This window comes from Cyanistes caeruleus, chromosome 12 (genome assembly GCF_971803275.1).
Source record: "Cyanistes caeruleus chromosome 12, bCyaCae1.hap1.1, whole genome shotgun sequence".
NCBI lineage: Eukaryota > Metazoa > Chordata > Aves > Passeriformes > Paridae > Cyanistes > Cyanistes caeruleus.
Genome location: NC_141712.1, coordinates 13,095,635 through 13,114,727, shown reverse-complemented (window position 1 = coordinate 13,114,727; position 19,093 = coordinate 13,095,635). Strand labels below are relative to the sequence as shown.

Here is a 19,093-nt window from a genome sequence, read left to right as displayed (position 1 = left end):
ATTTTTTTCACCAGTTATACATGGAAGGGAGATTGATTGATATACATGAAATTGATTGGTTGCCAAATGAAACCATCTGACACACAAAACAGCTCTTTAATTACAGCAACTAACTACACTTAACTTTGAGCACATCAGGTGACATGAAGTCTAATAAAAAATGATTACTGTCTCTTACAATGATTACAACAAATCATTTTGATATGGACAAAGGAGCAGAAAGATACATTCTAGAAACATTTTTTTACCATATTTTCTTTCCTTTTGTTTTGTTTTCACTGTCCCTAGAGTTAACAGCTACCAGCTGCTTGTTTCAGACTTTTAAAGATATATCAAGTGAGAACAACATTAATTTTCTTCAAAATAAAAGATGTGTTTTTAAATGCCAAAATCAGAAGGAAAAGCAGTGAGCCCAAAATTATTTAGTCTGAGTAGAAATTTACTTCAACATAATTTACTACTTTGTAAAATCTGTTTAGTTATGTATGTCCAGAGCTGCTTTCAGAGGCCAGTGTGGAGATGGTGAATATTTAAGTCTGCACCCTCACAGTTTATTAATCACTCATCTCAACTGCAGCTGTCGCCAGAACTCTTTAGAGACTTTTAAAAAGTGATCTCTGCAGCATTAGCACTGTGACTGCATTAGCACACACAGGCTCCAAGCACTAGGGCTTCACCTTCCTATCACTATTACCCTGTGAAAGGTTGGAATTTCAACATCATCACAGGGCAGGAGTGAGCAGGGAGGTGTTAAAGCAGCACTTAAATACAAACAGAATCAGAAATGTTCAACCAAGGATTATTTGATACAGTGCTAAATAATTAAAAGAAATACTGAGAAGACCATGACTAGGGAAAGAGGGTTTTAGGTAGGTTCTGACATTGACTAATCTCTTCAGGCAGGTGATTCCAACAGCAAAAATTCTGACCTTTTTCTTCTGTTTGTGCTACTCCTAACAAACCTTCACCAGCTGAGCTGTAATATAAAAGCAGATGTGTTTCCCAGATCTATTCCTTAACCTACAGTAACCTAGTTACTTGTAGCTCAGGTTCCCATTGTACCCTACTCACATAGCTTGACACAATGCACTCGGGAAAGCCCCTGCTAAGACAGCACAAGAAAGCCCCACCGTGAAGATGGAGCTAAACAAAAGCACAGGAAATAGGTCACGTGGAATAAATAGAGCCTGGAGCAGGTGACACTACAAAAGGTGTGCGTGACTAACAGATCCATCCTGCTTAGCTAAAGATGGGTGAAATCACAAATTCATGGAAAGGATGAGCTTGTGAAAGGCACCTCTGCAGATCAGCCCAAGGAGGGATCACCCACAGCAGTTGTCCAGTCAGATTTTGAAAATCTCTGTATTTGGAGACTCCATAACCTCTGGGTAGCCTGTTCTGGTGTCTCATCATCCTTGCAATAAAAACCATTTTCCTGTGTTTAAATGGCATTTCAGCTTGTGCCCAGCGCCTCTTGTCCCATTACTGGACCCAGTGAGGAGAGGCTGCCTCAACATTCCTTGCACCCTCCCATCAGGTATTTACACCTGGGAGAGAGTTTTCTCCTCCTGAAGCTGCCACAGCTTTCTCATTCCTGGTGAAGCTCATTCAAATTCATGGACTGTCCTCCTTTTGCATCATCTGAATCTTCCTCTCCTGTCTCCTCTCCTTAGGCTGTACTTTTTCTGACCTGCCATTGTTTCCTCATAAGATAACTTTTAAGCCTGGTGCTTGTTGACAAGAATGCAGTAAAATCTCATTCCCCACAAAGTCCCAATTATATAAATTACTTCATTTTCCAAGATGTGCTTTTACATTCCTGAATGGCCAAGGATTTCTTACTCATTTTCTCCGAATTATCCATCTGGAATGGCTTCACCAAATGAGAAATAAAATAACGGGGCAATTACCACATGGGCATAAAACTCAGGCAGCAACCTGTCCCAGAACAGTGTGAAAAATACAGCAAACCCACTTAACTGAAACACAAAAAGGTAAAATTCTCCAACAGGAAAATCTTGAGAAAAACAAGAGATGCACAGGAAAAATGATGTTGTGTCTGAGAAGATGCATGGTTGTTACTAGAAAAGCATTAACTGCATAGTGACATTCATCTCTCTCTGAGGATGCTGGGCCTTTGTAACAGCCCTGTACAGCTTTTAACCTCAGGGCTCGACAGGTAAACAGGAGCCTTGGAGCTCTGGGAACATGACTTTCATCTGTCTTTAGTAAAGTGTGGACTTGTGACAGCCCAGCATCCCTGACTATCCCCACTAGAGGTCATAGAAGTAATTGCTCTTCAGGGCACTACTGGGAGCAGGGGCATATATTCAGCTACATTTCCAGGACACAAGATGGGATCTCTCTAATGAATTACTTCAATGTAATTGTTTTCTGAGATTAGTATTATCCAGCTCACTGCAGCTCTCATCAGGTAATGCATGCAAAAGGTACTGCTCAGACCCTGATCTCAGCAGCTCCCAACGATCAATTGCTTTGGAGATGAAGATAAGCCAACTCAGCAGACACCCAAGTGGAAGAGAAGCCAAAGTTGCATCCAGCACACTCAGGGGAATAGACAGTTCAGTAAATTTTAAGAGAACTAGGTAATAACTCCCAACAAAGGTTCAACATCTTAAACATTCAGATAGAATCAGTGATCTGAGTTCCACCAGGGATTAGTCAAAGAACACATATTTGTGCTAATTGCTCACCACTCTTTTCTTCAGTAACTGGCCTGGAAAAATGCACATAATTGTGTCGTGACTGGTTCCTGCCGTCAGCATTTCCAAATTCTATGAAAGCTCCTTTCAGAGTCAAATTTTGTAGAAGGATGAAAGGGTAATATGGGAAACTTCAGCCAGCATAAATAAATACTTCACCTTTGTTCATTGTAGAATAATCATACTTGCCCTTTCCATTCACCTTGAAAACACTTGAGTGAACCCCTGGCTTTAGTTAGAACTCAGGCAAGTATTATGTACTGATTGTTCTATTCTGAAAAATATTGGAAGGAGCACTATGGTTGTAGGACAAAGCAGACACAGCCCTAGTCACAGAAAATGAAAAGATCTAGTGGAGGCAGTGCAGTATGGGATATATTAGCAGGGAACCTGGGGAAGAAGAGAAAAAAAATCTTGCAAAGTGTAGGATGTTAAAACTAATCACAAGTCAAAATTGTTTCCAAGTCACAAACCAAAGGCTTCAGTTCAGCTGTGAGACAGGCTGTGTCACACCCGACTGTCTGCAGACCCCTGCACTTGTAACAATCCAGGGTATTAGAGGAAATCAAATAAACCATAGTAAGAACAAACCACATAAAAACACAAAGGAAAAAGTCCCCTTTTATTCTACTGGGTTCCTTTTCAGCTAGGTCAGGTCCCCAGCCAAGTACAGCACAGCCTGCGACAGCTGGGGTAGCACAGCTGGGAGGAGGGGGAAGGACAGGCTGCCCTGCTGTGGCTATGCAGGCTCTGCTGCTTCAGGAACATCTGGAATCACTGCCTAAGGATGCTCAGCACTGGAGCTACTCCTGATTGCGCCACCACAATTTCAAACACTGAGAGAGCTTTTTCAGTGCCGAGTTCTGCTTCAGCTCTGTGTAGGCTTGGGAGCCTGAAATTTGGGCTAGAGAAGTGTGGGTTCCCAGCAGCTGAGCTGCCAATGGCTACATTCACACTAAATGCAGAACAGGGATGGGAACAGGTTGTGAGATAGCATCCAGCATCACTTGAACTGGGGCTGGAGTAGCTTGAGGCTTACTCTGTACTGATGGCTTGGTGGGGTGTCTGAGAGCCATGGCGCAACGCGACTCGGGATGTGGGTGGATTCAAGGCAGCAAAACCTGTCCAGAACATTAATCACTGACTAATCAACAGACATAAAAGAACCATGTAAAATTAACAGCCCCATGGAAAATAATTACATCAAATCTCATTAAAGGATCCCTTCATTTGTCACTGAAATGCAACTGTTTCCACAGTGGAAATAAAGAGCTTCTTCACAGCAGCAACCAGTACCAGGCAGAGGAACCACCTGAGAGGAAAAGCTACATCTAATTCCAAAGTTTCTTGAAAAAGTTTGAGGGTCAGTTCTGAACAAATAGTAATTGCTCAGAACAGAGTTGAGCCAGCACATACCTTGAGAAAAGCATTAGTCCCTGATCATAAGCAGTTGGATCATTTCACTTTATACCTATGTAAGTATCGGAACTGCCAAGTGTAAGTTTATGTATCCTAGAAGGGAAACCAGGTTGCACTCAGCCATGTGTGATTAGATGATTTAAATGGCTGACCTTTTAAACACTGCTTATTTTTATAGTTACACATCTTTACATCGTTAAACTGGGTTTTTGGATAATTTGTTTAATGCATGAATGTTATGAATCAAATGATGCAAATCAGAAAGCACAGCTCTGGCAAACTTACGAACTTTAGTTTTCCATTTCATTACATAAACAAATATGATATATATAGGGACAGACTCTTAAAGCATTGTCTGCTCTATCTGAATGTAGTTTGAACCAGATAAGCCTAAAAATACGAAGCAGGAAAACAAAAGGTCGAGTTTTACCCTTGAACAAACTTTAGGTTTATTTTGAAAATAGAACATTACTTTTCCTTTCTTCTTCCATCCACCCTCTTTCTCTTTAATATTTTAGGGATTTCACAACGTGGCTATCAAGGACTAACTGAGAATACATGACTAGGTAGTAAAAAGGAACAGGACCGAAAACTAGAAACAAAACCCAAAAAACTAAACTAAACTGGAACAGCAATAAATCTCAGTTCCACAAGAGCAGTCTCACAGTACATTACTGTAAGTTAAAAATAGAACAGCAGAGAAGGATGTTACATTGTTAAAAAGTAGCTGAAAAATTCATTAATCTTTTTTAGAACCATCCAGTGTCTCTAATGGACTTGAGGGACTGGCAGTTTAGTTCCCAGGCCCCTGTGTGGCTGAGGCAGGGATGGAGCAGCAGGACACCCCACACGGGTTCCATCCACGTGCAGCCCTGCCCTGCCTTGGTCCCAGCACATGGGCTGTCAGCAGCCAGTCTGACAGGGCTGTCCTGCTTCCAGCAGCCAGGAGCACAAGAATCTCACTCATATTGAATAAATTAAGGGTATCCAACCCTCTGGCTAAATAAAATGCTGATCACACTCAGAGTAAAAGTCTGTAGATTTGGCTTTTATAACTACACCCACTTAAGTACAAAACTGCTTTTAAACATATGACCAAGTGAATTATCCAGTGAGTATAGTAACTTGCTAGTCATTTATGGATGAAATTTGCAGGTCAAAAGCCAGAGAATTTTGGCTTTTTCCACCAGAAATCAGCAGCTAGAACTACTGTCCCAACATGTATCTTCTGATTATGCCCCTGATATGTACAAAGAAATTTTTGTTTACATGCTGATACTCACAGAATGGGTTGTTAAATGCTGTTGAGTACCAAGGGTAGCAATGTATTTCTAAAATACCAACATTTGGTTAAGAGGGAGCAAGGAGAAGTTTCCAAGGGATAGTTTTTTTGTTTGTGCTGTATAATAATTACTCTGAGACTGAAGAGGTGAAGGGTTGGGGACACTCCTCTACCCTTCTTGACACTGCACTTGACTGTCAGAAACAGGAGGGGCAACACTGTGGCTCTTGTGCACAGAAATACCACCCCAGACCTGGAAATAGTGATAAACAAAGATATGAATCTTAGGACAGTACCTGCAATAGCTTGCAAGTGAGTGCAGGAAATGTATCCCACAATTCTTTGGTCCTGAGGTGTACTTCCCACTTGCACCTGGAAGGGAAAAAATAAAAAGGTGATTAATGGAAGAGCTCATACAACTCTACTGCCAAGCCCATCTGTGCAGCCTTTTTTACCATTCTTTCCAGCCAACTCCATTTTGAAAGAAGAAAAAACCACCAGAGACACACAGAGAAGCTTACTGGTCTTACTGGGGCTTGTGGCCAGCACACACTGACCCTTTGCACAATACCATGTTCAGTGTTTTGATTCTGATCTGCAACACATAAAAAATGTTACTTTCTTCTGTTCTTCACAGTCCCACTGGTTCCCTGTCCCAGCTCTCAATCCTGTGTGATTCAGCCCCACCACTCAAGTGCCTTATGAAAGTGGCATTACCAGCAGCCTAATTCTTGCTACCTGTGTATGACTAGAATGTAAAAGGAAAAATGCCAAGGGCATCTCGGGAAAAGGATGAAATGTGAAATAAATATTGGGTTTGATCATGTTTTCTCAATTCCACAGTAAGTTTTGGGTTTTGATGGATTTTTTATATTCTTCTGCAGAGGTGTTGAGGGCCTTGGTGTGCCTCAGCAGTGTTTGCATCCTTCAGCTCACAGCAGCAGCCCCCATGCCTGTCAAGCAGACAAAAAACACTATGTGGAATCCTGTTCTTACACACAGAAGAGGAAGAGCTTCCAGGGAAGCTGGAATGCAGTATAATTCCTCATCTATATCTTAAGCTACAATCCCTTAAAAATGTATTTGCAGGTAGACACACAAGCAAATCACAATCACGTTCTGGTTTAGGTTTTCAGCTCTATTGAAAATGTTGGCAGTTCAGGACTTAGCTGCAAATCAAAATTCCCAGTGATAAGTGGATAAGTTTTGGATTGTGGCAATAAACTAGTTTGAGTTTATGGTTTTCTTGTTGATAGTTTATATGGCAACACTGATTAAATTAAAGAAAATGCCCACAGAGGAAAGTTGTACCCAGGGCTTAGAAAACACCACCACAGATGACTCTACTTCACAAGGCTAGACATAAATTTTATCTGACACCTCTAAATAACAAGCTGAGCTCAATTTCATATGGACACAATTCTGTCAGCTTGGTTGCTTTTCTTGTTTTTCAGCTATTCAAGAACCATCTGATTCATTTTATAACTGAAAAGGCAGCTTTGCAGTAAGTGAATTTAGAAGTCATTTGTACTTAACAATGCCTTGTTAACTTTGAGGATTTGTGCCAGCCAGGGGAGTTGGTAATAAACAACTGGCATTATTCTGTCCTCAGTCTGTTCAGTCCTTTTTTAGACAGTTTTACAAATGGATATTGATGGTGTTCTTATTGCTGTTCCCATTCAGCTAACCTGCTGCAGGGAGGCAGAGGGACTCAAGGCAGGCACAGGCACTCCCTGGTGCATCCACCCCCACAGCAGGAGATTCTCCTGAGCTCCCAAGACTGCAGCAGTCTCTGAGGATGGGCAGCTCTGCTGCACAGCTGCCAGGACTGCTGCAGGAGCTGCACTGCACACACCTCTCCCTCCAGCTGCCTGAACATCTCAGTGTCACTGCTGAATCATAAGGAGCTTTCTCTCCAACTCTTTTGTGCAGCATATGCCATTCCAGTAGAAAAGTGGAAAACACTTTATTTCCTCTGCTGTCTAGGACAGGCACGTGAATGAACTGTATTTTCCAAACTTAGTAATTCAAAATCAGGGTTTCTCTTCAATGCTATAAAAAACTCCTAAACTATAAAAAAGTCTCCAGTTGTTTGCAAATGTGCAGTGTTTCCTGCAGCAGGGGACAAGTGTGGACATCACATGCCTTTCAACATCATCCACCATAACCACCCTGAAAGAAAAATATTGCATATAAAGTGTTCTGCCTTAGCAGGAATGTGCTCCTTATAATCCCCTCATTGGATAAAGCAGATGAAATCATTCCAGTGTTTCTATTCAAAAAGCATAAAAGATTTAAGTGTGAAAGCTGAACATCCAAACATAAATTATAGCCCAATTGAGAAAAAGAGTCAGCTCAAACTGGCTTTAGAATTTCTTGTGCAGCATTAATGAAGTGCCTGACAAGGCCTTGTACTCCTCAACCAACTTGTGCACAGGATCATACTAATTTCCATTAATCATGAATAAATGTGTGCTCTTCAGTGTGCCTGTGTGCACAGATCTCTGCTGAAATGGACTTGGGATCTTTTCCTCTCAAAGAATTGTAAGGAGTGGCCCAGGATGAAGCCTGTGCTGTAAGGAAGGGGCTGAGCTCAGCAAATGCCTGCAGGGACAGTGCCCAGGCTCTGCTGGAGCACACAGCCCACAGGGAAAGCAGAGGGGCTTTCATAAAGACTCTGTTAGTCAAAAAAATAAAGCTAAAAAGCAAGGGCTGAAGACATTAACATAATTAGAATTTTCTTGGAAACTGGCAGCATGGAAGTGACTCCAAAGCAGCTCATCTCCCAGAGTCCACATTTTCTCCAACTTTTTTGACTTTTAGGGTTTGCAGTTTCTTTTGAGAGGCAGTACTGATGGCAACCACCAAACTGAGTGTATATTTGGTATATAATCATAATGGAGGCAAATATTTGTGACAACTACTAGGACAGTAAATAAATACCTTTTCATCCTCCTAGTCAGTTCCCAGCTACAGTAGAGGCACTACTGTATTAAACACAATCTGAAGTAAAATAGTAAAAAAAACCCTGTTTGTTCAGTCTAATTTGGTATTTCACAGATGGACAAGGCCTGTGGATTGTGCAGACAGGAAACCTACTTGACCTCTGAAATACTACAAGCCCTATAATTCTACATAAAAACATTCTTTTGTGTGGCCAAGTACTGCAGCTATTTCAGACTGTTGCATTTTCCAGGGTATATTATGTGGTGGTGACTGGGCCGGGGCAGCGACGTGGCACGAGGACAAGGCCCAGCCTTCAGCTCAGCCTCCAACGTGGACCTTGGCAGGAAGGCTCTACTTCCACCACACCAAGACAGCACTTCACAAATATAATTTTAGCTGCTTAACACAGAAGAAACATCCAAAGTCACATTTACAAAGAAAATATATGTAAACAAGTAAACCAGAGTGGCTCTGCCACCATAGGCCTGACTTAAGCTCACCTCAGCTGCCCTACATTGGTAGCTGTGTGTCAATAACACATTTATTGAATCATCCTTCTGCACCTTCTGACCTACTTCAGGCACTGCTTTCTCAAAAATCATCGTACAGGCTTGTATGGTTGTGCCATGAACCATTCCTCTTTGTGTATGGAAATGTAGAGGAAGATAATATCCAAATATAAGGTCCTAATGTATTAAAATATTTATTTTTAAATTATTATAGGAGGAAAAAGGTATGTGATGACCTGTTAAACTCTAGTGTTACCTGGAAGTGAATTAAATCTGACAGAACCTATTTTTGGTTTAATGAAGTGTCCAGTTATATGAATTTTACATTAAAAAATTAACATTTTTCACAATTATACTGAAATATGCAAGATAAATTCCAATTCTCACTAGATTTGCAATAATCAAATTAGTCAAACACTGAGAAGCTAAGACTGGATTCAGATCCCTACTACAACACTGACCATTACAATTTGTTTGCTCTCGGGAGGGGGGCATAAAAATCTCATTACAGACGGGAAAGAGAATTTGTGCCTTATGGGGGAAATCCTATTAAGGAATCCAAAATGCCAGTTTCTGCTGCTGCATATTTATATTTTTCCCCTACCTGTAAATGAAATAAATAAGTGCAAAACTCACCTCTCTGAATTTTTGTTTTTCAAATGTTGGCTGCATCAAGCACACAAAAGTACTTTGCCATCAAGTACTTTTTATTAAAAGATTTCATCTCAATGCCACAGCACATTGGTACAATCTGCTGGAGAGACCACACTGGGACTGTGCTGTGCTATGCAAGACTGGGGATATTCCTAGAATTGTTTTGCAAAAGCTTGTTCTGCATGACTGAGGAGTGGTCTGTCCTCCACTGAGATTGGTATCAGGTAATAAATGGCTCATGAAAGTAATCAAGCCAACCAGGTTATGGCAGAAAGATTCTTGTTGACAGGAGAAAAAACCTAATGAGTAGGAAGAACTGAAATTTTAGAGCCACAGCAAGGGAAAATAACTTTAAATTTAATCACACTGCTTGCTATCATGGGAATTTCCTGGGCTAACTGGAAAATCTTGCACATCTCATCTTTCCCATATGCTACCATAGTAAATATACAAAGCTGGAAACTTGACAAATACCTTGTCTCTTAAGAGTTTATATTTACAGACATCTGCTCCAGCAGTGCAAAACAATTCTATCACATCTGGATGTTAAGGAAAGCATCAACAGATACTTAAACAAAACCCATGAGAACGCTACTTCAGTACTGGGGCATTTCTTTACCACCTTGAAAAACAGCTTCAGATAAGTCATTGCTGTGTTAGTAAATCATTCAAGTGCTTTGAAGGAAATGCTCTTTAATGATTAAAAATTTGAATTGTGCATGAGAAATCTCACTTGATTAAATCTAGAGTCTCAAATACTTACCAATAATGTGCACATAAAACCAAAATGTTTGTTATGAGAACTTAATCTTTAGTGACATTTTTTAGGAGCTTCACATTGCTAGGAGGGAGCCATTCAAAAATATGTAAAATAAAATAGTTTCTTAAATGTGTACCTTCCAGAACAAAGAAGTTATTTACTTACAAGTCCAAGCACATACCATTGCCTCTCCCTTCAGGAGAAGCAAATCCTGGCATGCAAACCAGAAGAGAGCTAAAATTTTGGCATACTCATGGAAAAAGTCCTTCACAAAGTCTGTCACCCCAGAATCTCCATGTGGCCAATGAAGCCAGAGCTGGGAAAGGTAAATAATCTGCCTGTAACACTGAGACTCCTTAAGGTAAATTGGGATCTCCACAGTATAGCTCCAGCTTCAGCCAGAATAGTTTAATCACATCTTGGGCAGTAAATGAGCAAAACCATCCATTTCATTCACTTAGGTGACCATGGAGGTGTCAATTTTGTCACTGAAATAAATGTCAACCATAGTACTGCTCCCTGCATTGCTCTTCTGAAGAGGATAAGTCGCCTCTTAAGGATAAAGTACAGAGCTTTACAGGAAATGAATTCACAGTCATGACAGGAACCACACTAATGATGTTCATATTATGAAGAAAAACTAACCAGGCTGAAAGCACTTCTGCATGCTTTCATGGGAGGGAAAAAACCCTCTCTCCCTAAAATAAAGGTATGAACATGGCATTTATACAGAACATCATCTGCACAGGGGCCTTGAGTAACTCTTTGTGCTGGAAATAAAACACCTCAGAGAGTAAGTGCAGGGCACAGAAACAGAATTTACAGTCGATGTGACTTACTCCCACAGAAATATTCATCTCACCATATGTAGCCAATATTGTTTAAGTTCAAGGGAAGCTCCCTTAAAAGGAGCCTGAGATTCAACTGAATGACTGTGGATAAAGATGCACAAGGAGTGGTATTTCCACACACACTGCAGGGCTGGTGCTCTGAGATGTGCTGGTAGCAGGCTCTGTACCTCCCCATTTCCACTGCAGAGGGGATGTCATTATGTAATCCAGTGCAATTATAATGAGTTAACAGTGGGCAAGGGAAAAGAAGTGGAAAATACAATTTGTTTTCTTTCCCTTACAATATTTCTGTCATCTTCCAAATTGTATCAACCGCTCCTGGACTTTTTTCCCATTTCAGCAAATTTCCAATACAAGCAGGAGAGTCAGCATTAAGAACCTAACTGGAACAGCCAAACTGTGTCCCAGTCCTCATTCCTGCTACTGTTAACAGAAGATGCCAAGGAGGACTTGCAGCTACTCCCATTCCCACTTCAAACATTCCTGTTCCACAGAGATGACTTGGATTAGTCATAACTCCCAAGAAAGATGTATTTTTGGTTAGCTTAGGCATGGTGCAAAAACGTCTGTCTTATTTTCAGTCCTGTAACAGTTCTGCCTTTTGCATTCAGAAATATGTAGCAGCTTCTAAAGAAGACACAATAGTTAAATCTCTAATTTATAAATATGTTATTTAAGAATATTGAAGAAGTTTAAAATGTTATAGAAGTCAGATCAAAAGTGTGAGGTGCTCTGCAATTCTTTCTAGCTACATTTGCACTTGATTATTTCAGAATCCTATTTTTTCCCACCTGCCACATGCAACAATTACTGTTCCATGAACTCAGAGAATTTGTTATTTGGCAAAGCTTCATTAAGCTTACATGTGAGGGAAAGTGGCTGTAAATTGGTGCCACAAATGAAGGGCTCTTTCTCTTCTGAAGAGGATAAAGCCCACAACTCACATTTTCTCAAATCTGTATTTCATTCTGCACAACAGTTTTTATTTATTCCCATTAATGAGGGGGGAAAGGACTGTGATTAATAACATTAATTATACCAAAGGAAAGGAACATGGTACAGTGCCATGGTAGAGTATTTTTGTTCTTTTTTTAAAAACTCTCAGTGTATTGGACTCCATCCAATTACTGCATTAACATTTTACAGCAGAAACTCAGCATGTGGAAAATGTTTAGGTTACTGTCCTGCCTTAAATGGCACAGCTTTAGAATCATCTAAACAAATTTGTGAGCAGCACTAGACATTTCTTTTATACATTTTGAGATGACTGTAGGTACTGGACAGCTGATGAAGGACAAGAAAATCTAAGCACTGAGAACTCCAGGTGTTCTTTCACTGGGGTCAGAAAGCAGCCATTCCCCTTTTCTGTGCACTCCTGGATCCAAAATCTTCCCCTCAACCCAGCGAGGAACTGCAGCAGCTGCCCCTGCACTCCCAGGCAGAGCACACACAGCCTGGCTTGGGACAACAAAGGCAGCTTAAATTACCCAAGCAAAATGCATCTGCATCAGAAATATCAAAAAGGAGAATCACAGAGGTTAATTCAGGGAACCCTCATTTTCTCACACAAAGCAGGCTCCTCGAGAGGAGAAAACAGCAAAAACTGGGCTTCAAAACAGTTTTGCAATCAGAGCTGCTGCTCCTTCTACCATCTGTTACCACCATATCAGCTCTTTGGAAAACAAGTTGAGCTTTGCACACAAAGCAAAGGTTGCTAGGTTCCCTTTAAGCAATGAATAATAACACGTTCTCTGCACAATTACTGTACTCCCTGAGAACAGCCTTCATTTTTCAGAGAATTTGAAAAGTAAATCTGTTAATAACCTTAGGAATTAATATTAATTAAACACAAGTTCTTCCAGAAATTTAGCAAAATACACAAGACATTCTTTTTCCTTTTGATTCTGAAGAATACTATTAACTGTTCAAACATCCCACATCACATTGTAGTTTTGCATTATGTTCACATACTGTGTTTTAACTTAGAATTCTTGTTTTTGCTAAAATTGACTCTTTTGGCAGATGCCAAAGCCCAGAATAGTTTCCTACTAGGAACAGTAGGAAGAGCAGCCTTCTACACGCCATGCTTTTGTATCTCCCAGTGCCATTGGGAGGAAGAAGCTGCCAAAACCTCTCAGTCAACAGCCATTTTGGGAATGATGCCTCTTGCACTCACCTCCCTCTCTGACTCTGCATCTACATCTCTTGGATAGTTTAGATTTACATTACTGTTACAACTATTAGAATTTAAGGATAAGAGAGGCAAAATTTGTCAGCAAAAGTGAGTTTCTATTATATTGCTATAGCTGGAAAAATATGGACAAACTCACCACAGCAAGTTAGGGATGCTTTCCATTTTTGTCACACTACTGTCCAAAACTTACACAGCATCCCTGGCACAGCATAACTAAGGCTCCACACTAGAGCCTCTGTCTAAAAAGGGACATTGACATTTTGAAACCCTCTAGTAAATTACAGACAAATGATGCATTACACAATTTCTGCTCAGCACTCATTGAGACCTTTTAAACTTGATTTGACAATGCTGATTTGTAAAATCAACACCTAGTTTCTGAAAAGGATGTGTATTTTATAACTGCCTTTAAATCCATCCAGATTACAGTGTATTACCATTATGTGTGTGTCAAACCTGCAGCTGCAGAGGAGCTGAGAGTGCTGCAATCTGCACCATGTTCCACACAGACCTGTCCAAGCCAGCTTTGCAGTGCCAGTCACCAGCACAGCAGCTGTGCCAGGCCCACTTTCCACCTCTGCCTGCAGCAGACACAAGGGGAGGTAGAAAACCGACAAAGTGACTCCAGGGCTCTTCTCTTCGGCATTTTAAATTAATGTGAAAAGCCATGCTAGAACAGAGAGTCACGGCAGAGTCTCCCAAGGGCCCAGACTGTCAAAGATGAAAATGGATTGACTGATCTATGTATTTGCTAACTTGTCCTCCGAGTCTTTAGTGGCAATAGGAACAATGGTTTAAGACTTCAGACATGAAACTGTCACTTGGGTGTGACATTTCCCCCCTTCATATATACTATTTTTTGCCGTGACCGTGGGTTTTTTTACATGCCAATGAGACCCTCAGATTGGAGACAAAAACACTGGCAGAGTTTGAAGAGTTCCAAGTGCCAAATGCAAATCAGCCCTCCAGCTTTACAGAAATGGACTTCACACAATGGCTCCTCACAACTACGTCATCCTCATGTCTTCATCCTGACCTGGAAAGGATCAGATGGAAAAACCAGTCTGAGCTCTGTCAGGAAAATGCCAGCAGTAGCACCTTTTGTGGCTCCATCCTTAGGAGGAGAACAGAGGCAGACTTCCTTTGCATGGGCCTCCAGATAGCTGTTAGGTAGCATGAAACTGTGCTAAAAGCCTCTGCAATTTACTTCCAGCTTGGTTCCTTGGTTGTGACACCCTAGGTGTTAAGCCACAGTCAAATCACTTTACCTTCCTGTACTTTAGTTTCTCCTTCTATTAAGCAGATATTGACCTTTCTTCATTATGCTCTCTGAGATTTAGGAATGAAAAGCAGTAGGTAAAAGCTGATTGTTATTACAGCTACTAATAATAATCCTTGAGCTCTCTAAGTCTCTCAGGTAAAATAATTTTGTATGACTAAGCAAATCTCTCAAATCCTTCCAAATCTCTACCTGAACTTTACCATCTAGATAGTGAAGACAGAGTAGGAAAGACAAGGGCAATGGAAAATAATTTCTTACTTACTGGAAACAGAATCCACTCTAAAATGAAAAAATGTGCAATACACTTCTACCAGGGCAGTAGAAATCTGTTTTGTGTCAAACCCCCAAAGCAGTTTTGTCATTTTCAAATCATTTCAACTTTCTTTAAATATTCAAAAACAAGCCAGGCTTTTACTTACTGCATGGAGTTTTTGTCTCTGGAGCCCACACCCACCCAGTTGCTGACTAAGCACCACATCAAGAAAAAACCTCTAAACCTACTTTACTTCAAAGACAAAATTAAATAATTATTCCTACTCTATGTTTTTGCTGCCATCAAATAAATTACCTATGTACAATTGGTCATTTAATGTACAATTAAGAGAGAAAGTAAATTCATGTTAAGATAGACTTAGAATGAAAAATATTTTAGGTATGAAGAAAAGTATATCAGAATGACATAGACAGGAGGAAAAAAAGTCTTATGGTGGGCAGAATTCTGTTATATTCAAAAGAAGGGAGTAATCTTTGGAATTTCATAATAATTGGCCTCTATTCCCTGCTCAACCGTAACATTATTTAACAACTTGGATCCATAATTAAGTTCATCATCCCAGTGGAATCTTGAAAAGAGGCTTAATTTTCTGCAAGAGAAATGGAGACATTGCAGACTGCCTAGTAGGGTGGCAAATCAATGACTCAGCAATGGGCAGTTAAAAACAGATTGGTTTTAATCTCTTAATCCCCAATATATGCATATTTTCAAGGGTAGTCTTTGTGACCCCATAAATATTTATACTGCACAAGATCTATGTTCATTTATTGCTTGCAGCAATTTGTGATAAAAAAATAAATTGTTGCTGTTTATAAACATGTAAGAGTGCAACATAGAGAGTTTAAACACAGTTTTTGGAAACCTGCATTCAGATAGAGATTGGCTTTTGTTTATGTCAATGTACATGAAATACTCAACTATTATCAGAACCAAAAATATTCTAATATTTGGGGGTTTTTTTTACACAAGTCACATTACCCAAAGTTTTTGCTTTGCTTAAAAACTACAAACGGAGTAGAAAGCGTCCCACTGATCCTTATTCACAATCCATGTTCTTAATGACTTTTGTGGAGGAGTTGTGATTGGAAAGTGCCTATAAATTGAACATCAGATATACTCTGCCAATATTAGAAAAGAAGTTCAGGATTTAGTTAGTGAAACCCATTCCAAACTGTGACTAAATCACAAAATCTGAAATTCAGTATTCTGGACGCTTTCAGATCTTTCCAGGTTTGGGTCTAGAGACTTGGATCTCTGGCAAAAAGTTTTGGTACTTAATTAATCACAAATTAGGAAAGTCCACTTTCCCATTTAGGAAGAGCTCAGCCAGATACTCCCAAGAATTAAGCACGAACAGTCACCAGGTCTTGGAAAAGCAAATCATTGCATGCAGACTTTCATTTCTGCTTTTCATGATTTACAGACATAAAACCCCAGGCCTCCTGTTCTCTCTGCCATTAGTAAATTTAAGTAAACAGTGTTAATAACGCAAAAAAGCTCTGTACTCCCCACTGTCCCAGGCACGTTTGTCTTGTTTATTCTTCTTCATATCTCTCCTTACTAATTCTTTTGCATGCAAGAGAGCGGAGTAGCCATACATTTCACTGCAATTCTTTCAGTTTTATTATACTGACATTTAGACTTTTGATTGTCTTTTGATTGCCAGACAAAAACACAACGAGCACAAGTTGGTTTCCAATGGTAATACCCATTGTACTGTACTCACGTTGTGAGGCTTAGAATTAATGCATTTTATTACAGAGATTTTGGTAAAGAAAGAAATTAAATATCATGAAAACCACTTCAAATTTTGAGTCTTGAAATTATACCTGAGTTATACCTCCAAAAGTCCCTTATTATTTCAGACACATCCATCATTTTAACACAATATTCAGGCTACAAATCCCATAAAGATTATATCTATAACCCATTAGGTTATACCAGGAAATATAAATCTGAATATTGCCTCTGTTGAGGTCTAAAGAAATGAGAAAATAATGTAACTTTATAACTTGCCACATATACAGAGTCTTACAGCTTCAAAAAGGCTCTTACCTTGAGAAACAAAGCTCCCTTGGAAGCCAAGGAGTCCATTCCTCTTCCATTGGGGTAACAGTGATAGGCAGCATCCATAACAGGATAGCGGCTGGCAAAAAGTAGACCACTGTTCACAAACTTAAAGCTACAGCAGCCATGGCAACTGTAGACCCCAACATCATAGACAATGTATTCAAAATAGTGGTGGAGCTGCTCTTTCAATTTCTCCGCAGCTCTTTTGTCAAACACTTCCTGCAAGCACAGAAAGTCCAGGTTGGCAGGGAAGAAAGCAGAGATCTCATGATCAAAGGTCTCATCTGTGTGTTTCTTTTTCCGCACTGAAGTCTTCTTCATGATTGAAGCTTTGTAGAGGAGCTTGTTGTTGACAGCACTTTGGTCCACTGTACCATCTCCAACACGGACTTTGACTAGAGACTCTCGTGAGGCAGAGCAGCTATCTAAACTCCCAGAATCTCCTTCCTTCTGTTTGTGGTTTGGTGTTTTTGAGATCTCTGCATCACCTTCCAGTGAGGGCTCTGCTGGGCCACTGGCACGAGCCTGGCCATTGGCAGCGTCTGTTTCTGTGTCGGACATGTGGCCGTTCTCCTCTCCATTGATACGGACAATGCAAGTGTTTTCTTCTCCCTCATGTGGCTCTCCACTTCCACCTTTATCTTCTCTGTTCTCCTCGCTGTTGTTTGAGCCACAATTGTCTCCCTTGTACTCCATTGATGTTGTCCTTTTGATGCCAGCATTAACAGTACGGTTATCTCCAGCCTGGGGGGAGACCAGGCTGCTGAAACTCGCTGCACTGATGGATGTGTTGGTAGGAGAATCTATGTATATTTTAATCTGTGGCCTGCTCGCCCCATTTCGGATCCTCCGGCCAATCTCTTTAGCCCTGGCCTGTGTGTTGAAAACGTTATTAAATCTTGCCAGAGAATCTGGCAGCAGGCAAACATTAGCACTTCCAAAGCAGAAGCTTTTTCCGCTCCCTGCAGCTTTCCATTCAGTGAGCAGTGTGGCTCCATTGGCATGGTTCTTGTCTTTCAGTCTGGAGTAGACATAGGGCCTTCTGACTGACTGCAGCGGGGACCAGAGCAAGAAGCCAATGAGAGCGAAAGGAAGAGAGGCCACCAAGAGTGCCAGGTAGATGGGAGTGGTAATAATGATGCAGAGGGCATGAAAATAGCATGGGTCATCTGCTCTCTGACGTTTTTCATAGGTGGTTGGAACAAAAGAGCCCACGAGCCTGTCTGCTAGCCAGTAACATGGGAAAATCAGGCCCCAGGAAAAAGAATGCAGAACTGACAGAAAGCTGTTGGGAAATGGAGAAGTGTATAAAACCATTGCAACTCAATTATGACAACACTTCAGGGCCTACTACATGATGTCACTGTGTCAAGCATCCATAAGAACACTGGGAGGGGGCTGGGGAAAAAAGGTCCGGTCAGGAGTTTGATTTTTTTCAGTGAGAGTCAATAACAAAACTTTAAGAGCACCATTTCACTGTGTTGGAGTAAAAATGAAACAAGGCCACTGTTTTCGTCTGGCTTTTTGGCATCTGTATCTGTCAAAGGATGTCATTGTTCAATGGGGGCTGCCATAATGAAACTCTCCAGAGGCAAAACAGAAATCTGCAGAAACAAAAGACAAAACATATTGGAAGTTTAAGTAACGCTTATTGGAAGTTTAAAGCAGATTGAGTTTTTCTCATAACAATTAAAGTCTTATTGCATATAGTGTATTTAGATAGAAACTGGAAAGGTTAAATCAAGGGAGGATTTTGGGTTATTTTCAATTATTAGCTCAGCATAACTTTACCAATCTTATGCAACTTGTTTGAGTTCAAAGAAATAAGGCCAAGTCAAGTGCCAAATAACAAATGTTTGGCATTTACTCATTGCCAAAGGCATTTTGGGATGCTGATAATAGAGGGGAGCCTGGCAGATTTGTTTTCCTGAACAATTTTTAGGATTCTTCAGTAAAAATGCTCAAAAGTGACTCTGGCATCTACATATCAGATAGAAAAAAAAAAATCTAAAATCTATCCAATTATGTAATTACCATTAGGAAAGAAAAAACTCTAAAGAAACTATTCTGTTCTATTGGGTGCTTAAAATGCTTTTTAAAAGCCCTCTTTACATAATCACTCAGCAGAC

At 40.4% G+C, this 19,093-nt stretch overlaps 1 protein-coding gene across 1 annotated transcript in view; it reads right to left on the bottom strand.

The window, feature by feature from the left end:
• Nucleotides 1-19,093, bottom strand: part of SMPD3 (sphingomyelin phosphodiesterase 3) — a 98,133-nt gene that overhangs the window by 16,132 nt on the left and 62,908 nt on the right. Inside the window, exons 2-3 of the mRNA XM_023934728.2 lie at nucleotides 16,950-18,568; nucleotides 5,721-5,796 (exon numbers count right to left, since the gene is read on the bottom strand). Of these exons, the coding sequence (XP_023790496.1) occupies nucleotides 5,721-5,796; nucleotides 16,950-18,281 (1,408 nt within the window). The 5' untranslated portion in view covers nucleotides 18,282-18,568. The remainder of the gene's footprint in view (nucleotides 1-5,720; nucleotides 5,797-16,949; nucleotides 18,569-19,093) is intronic.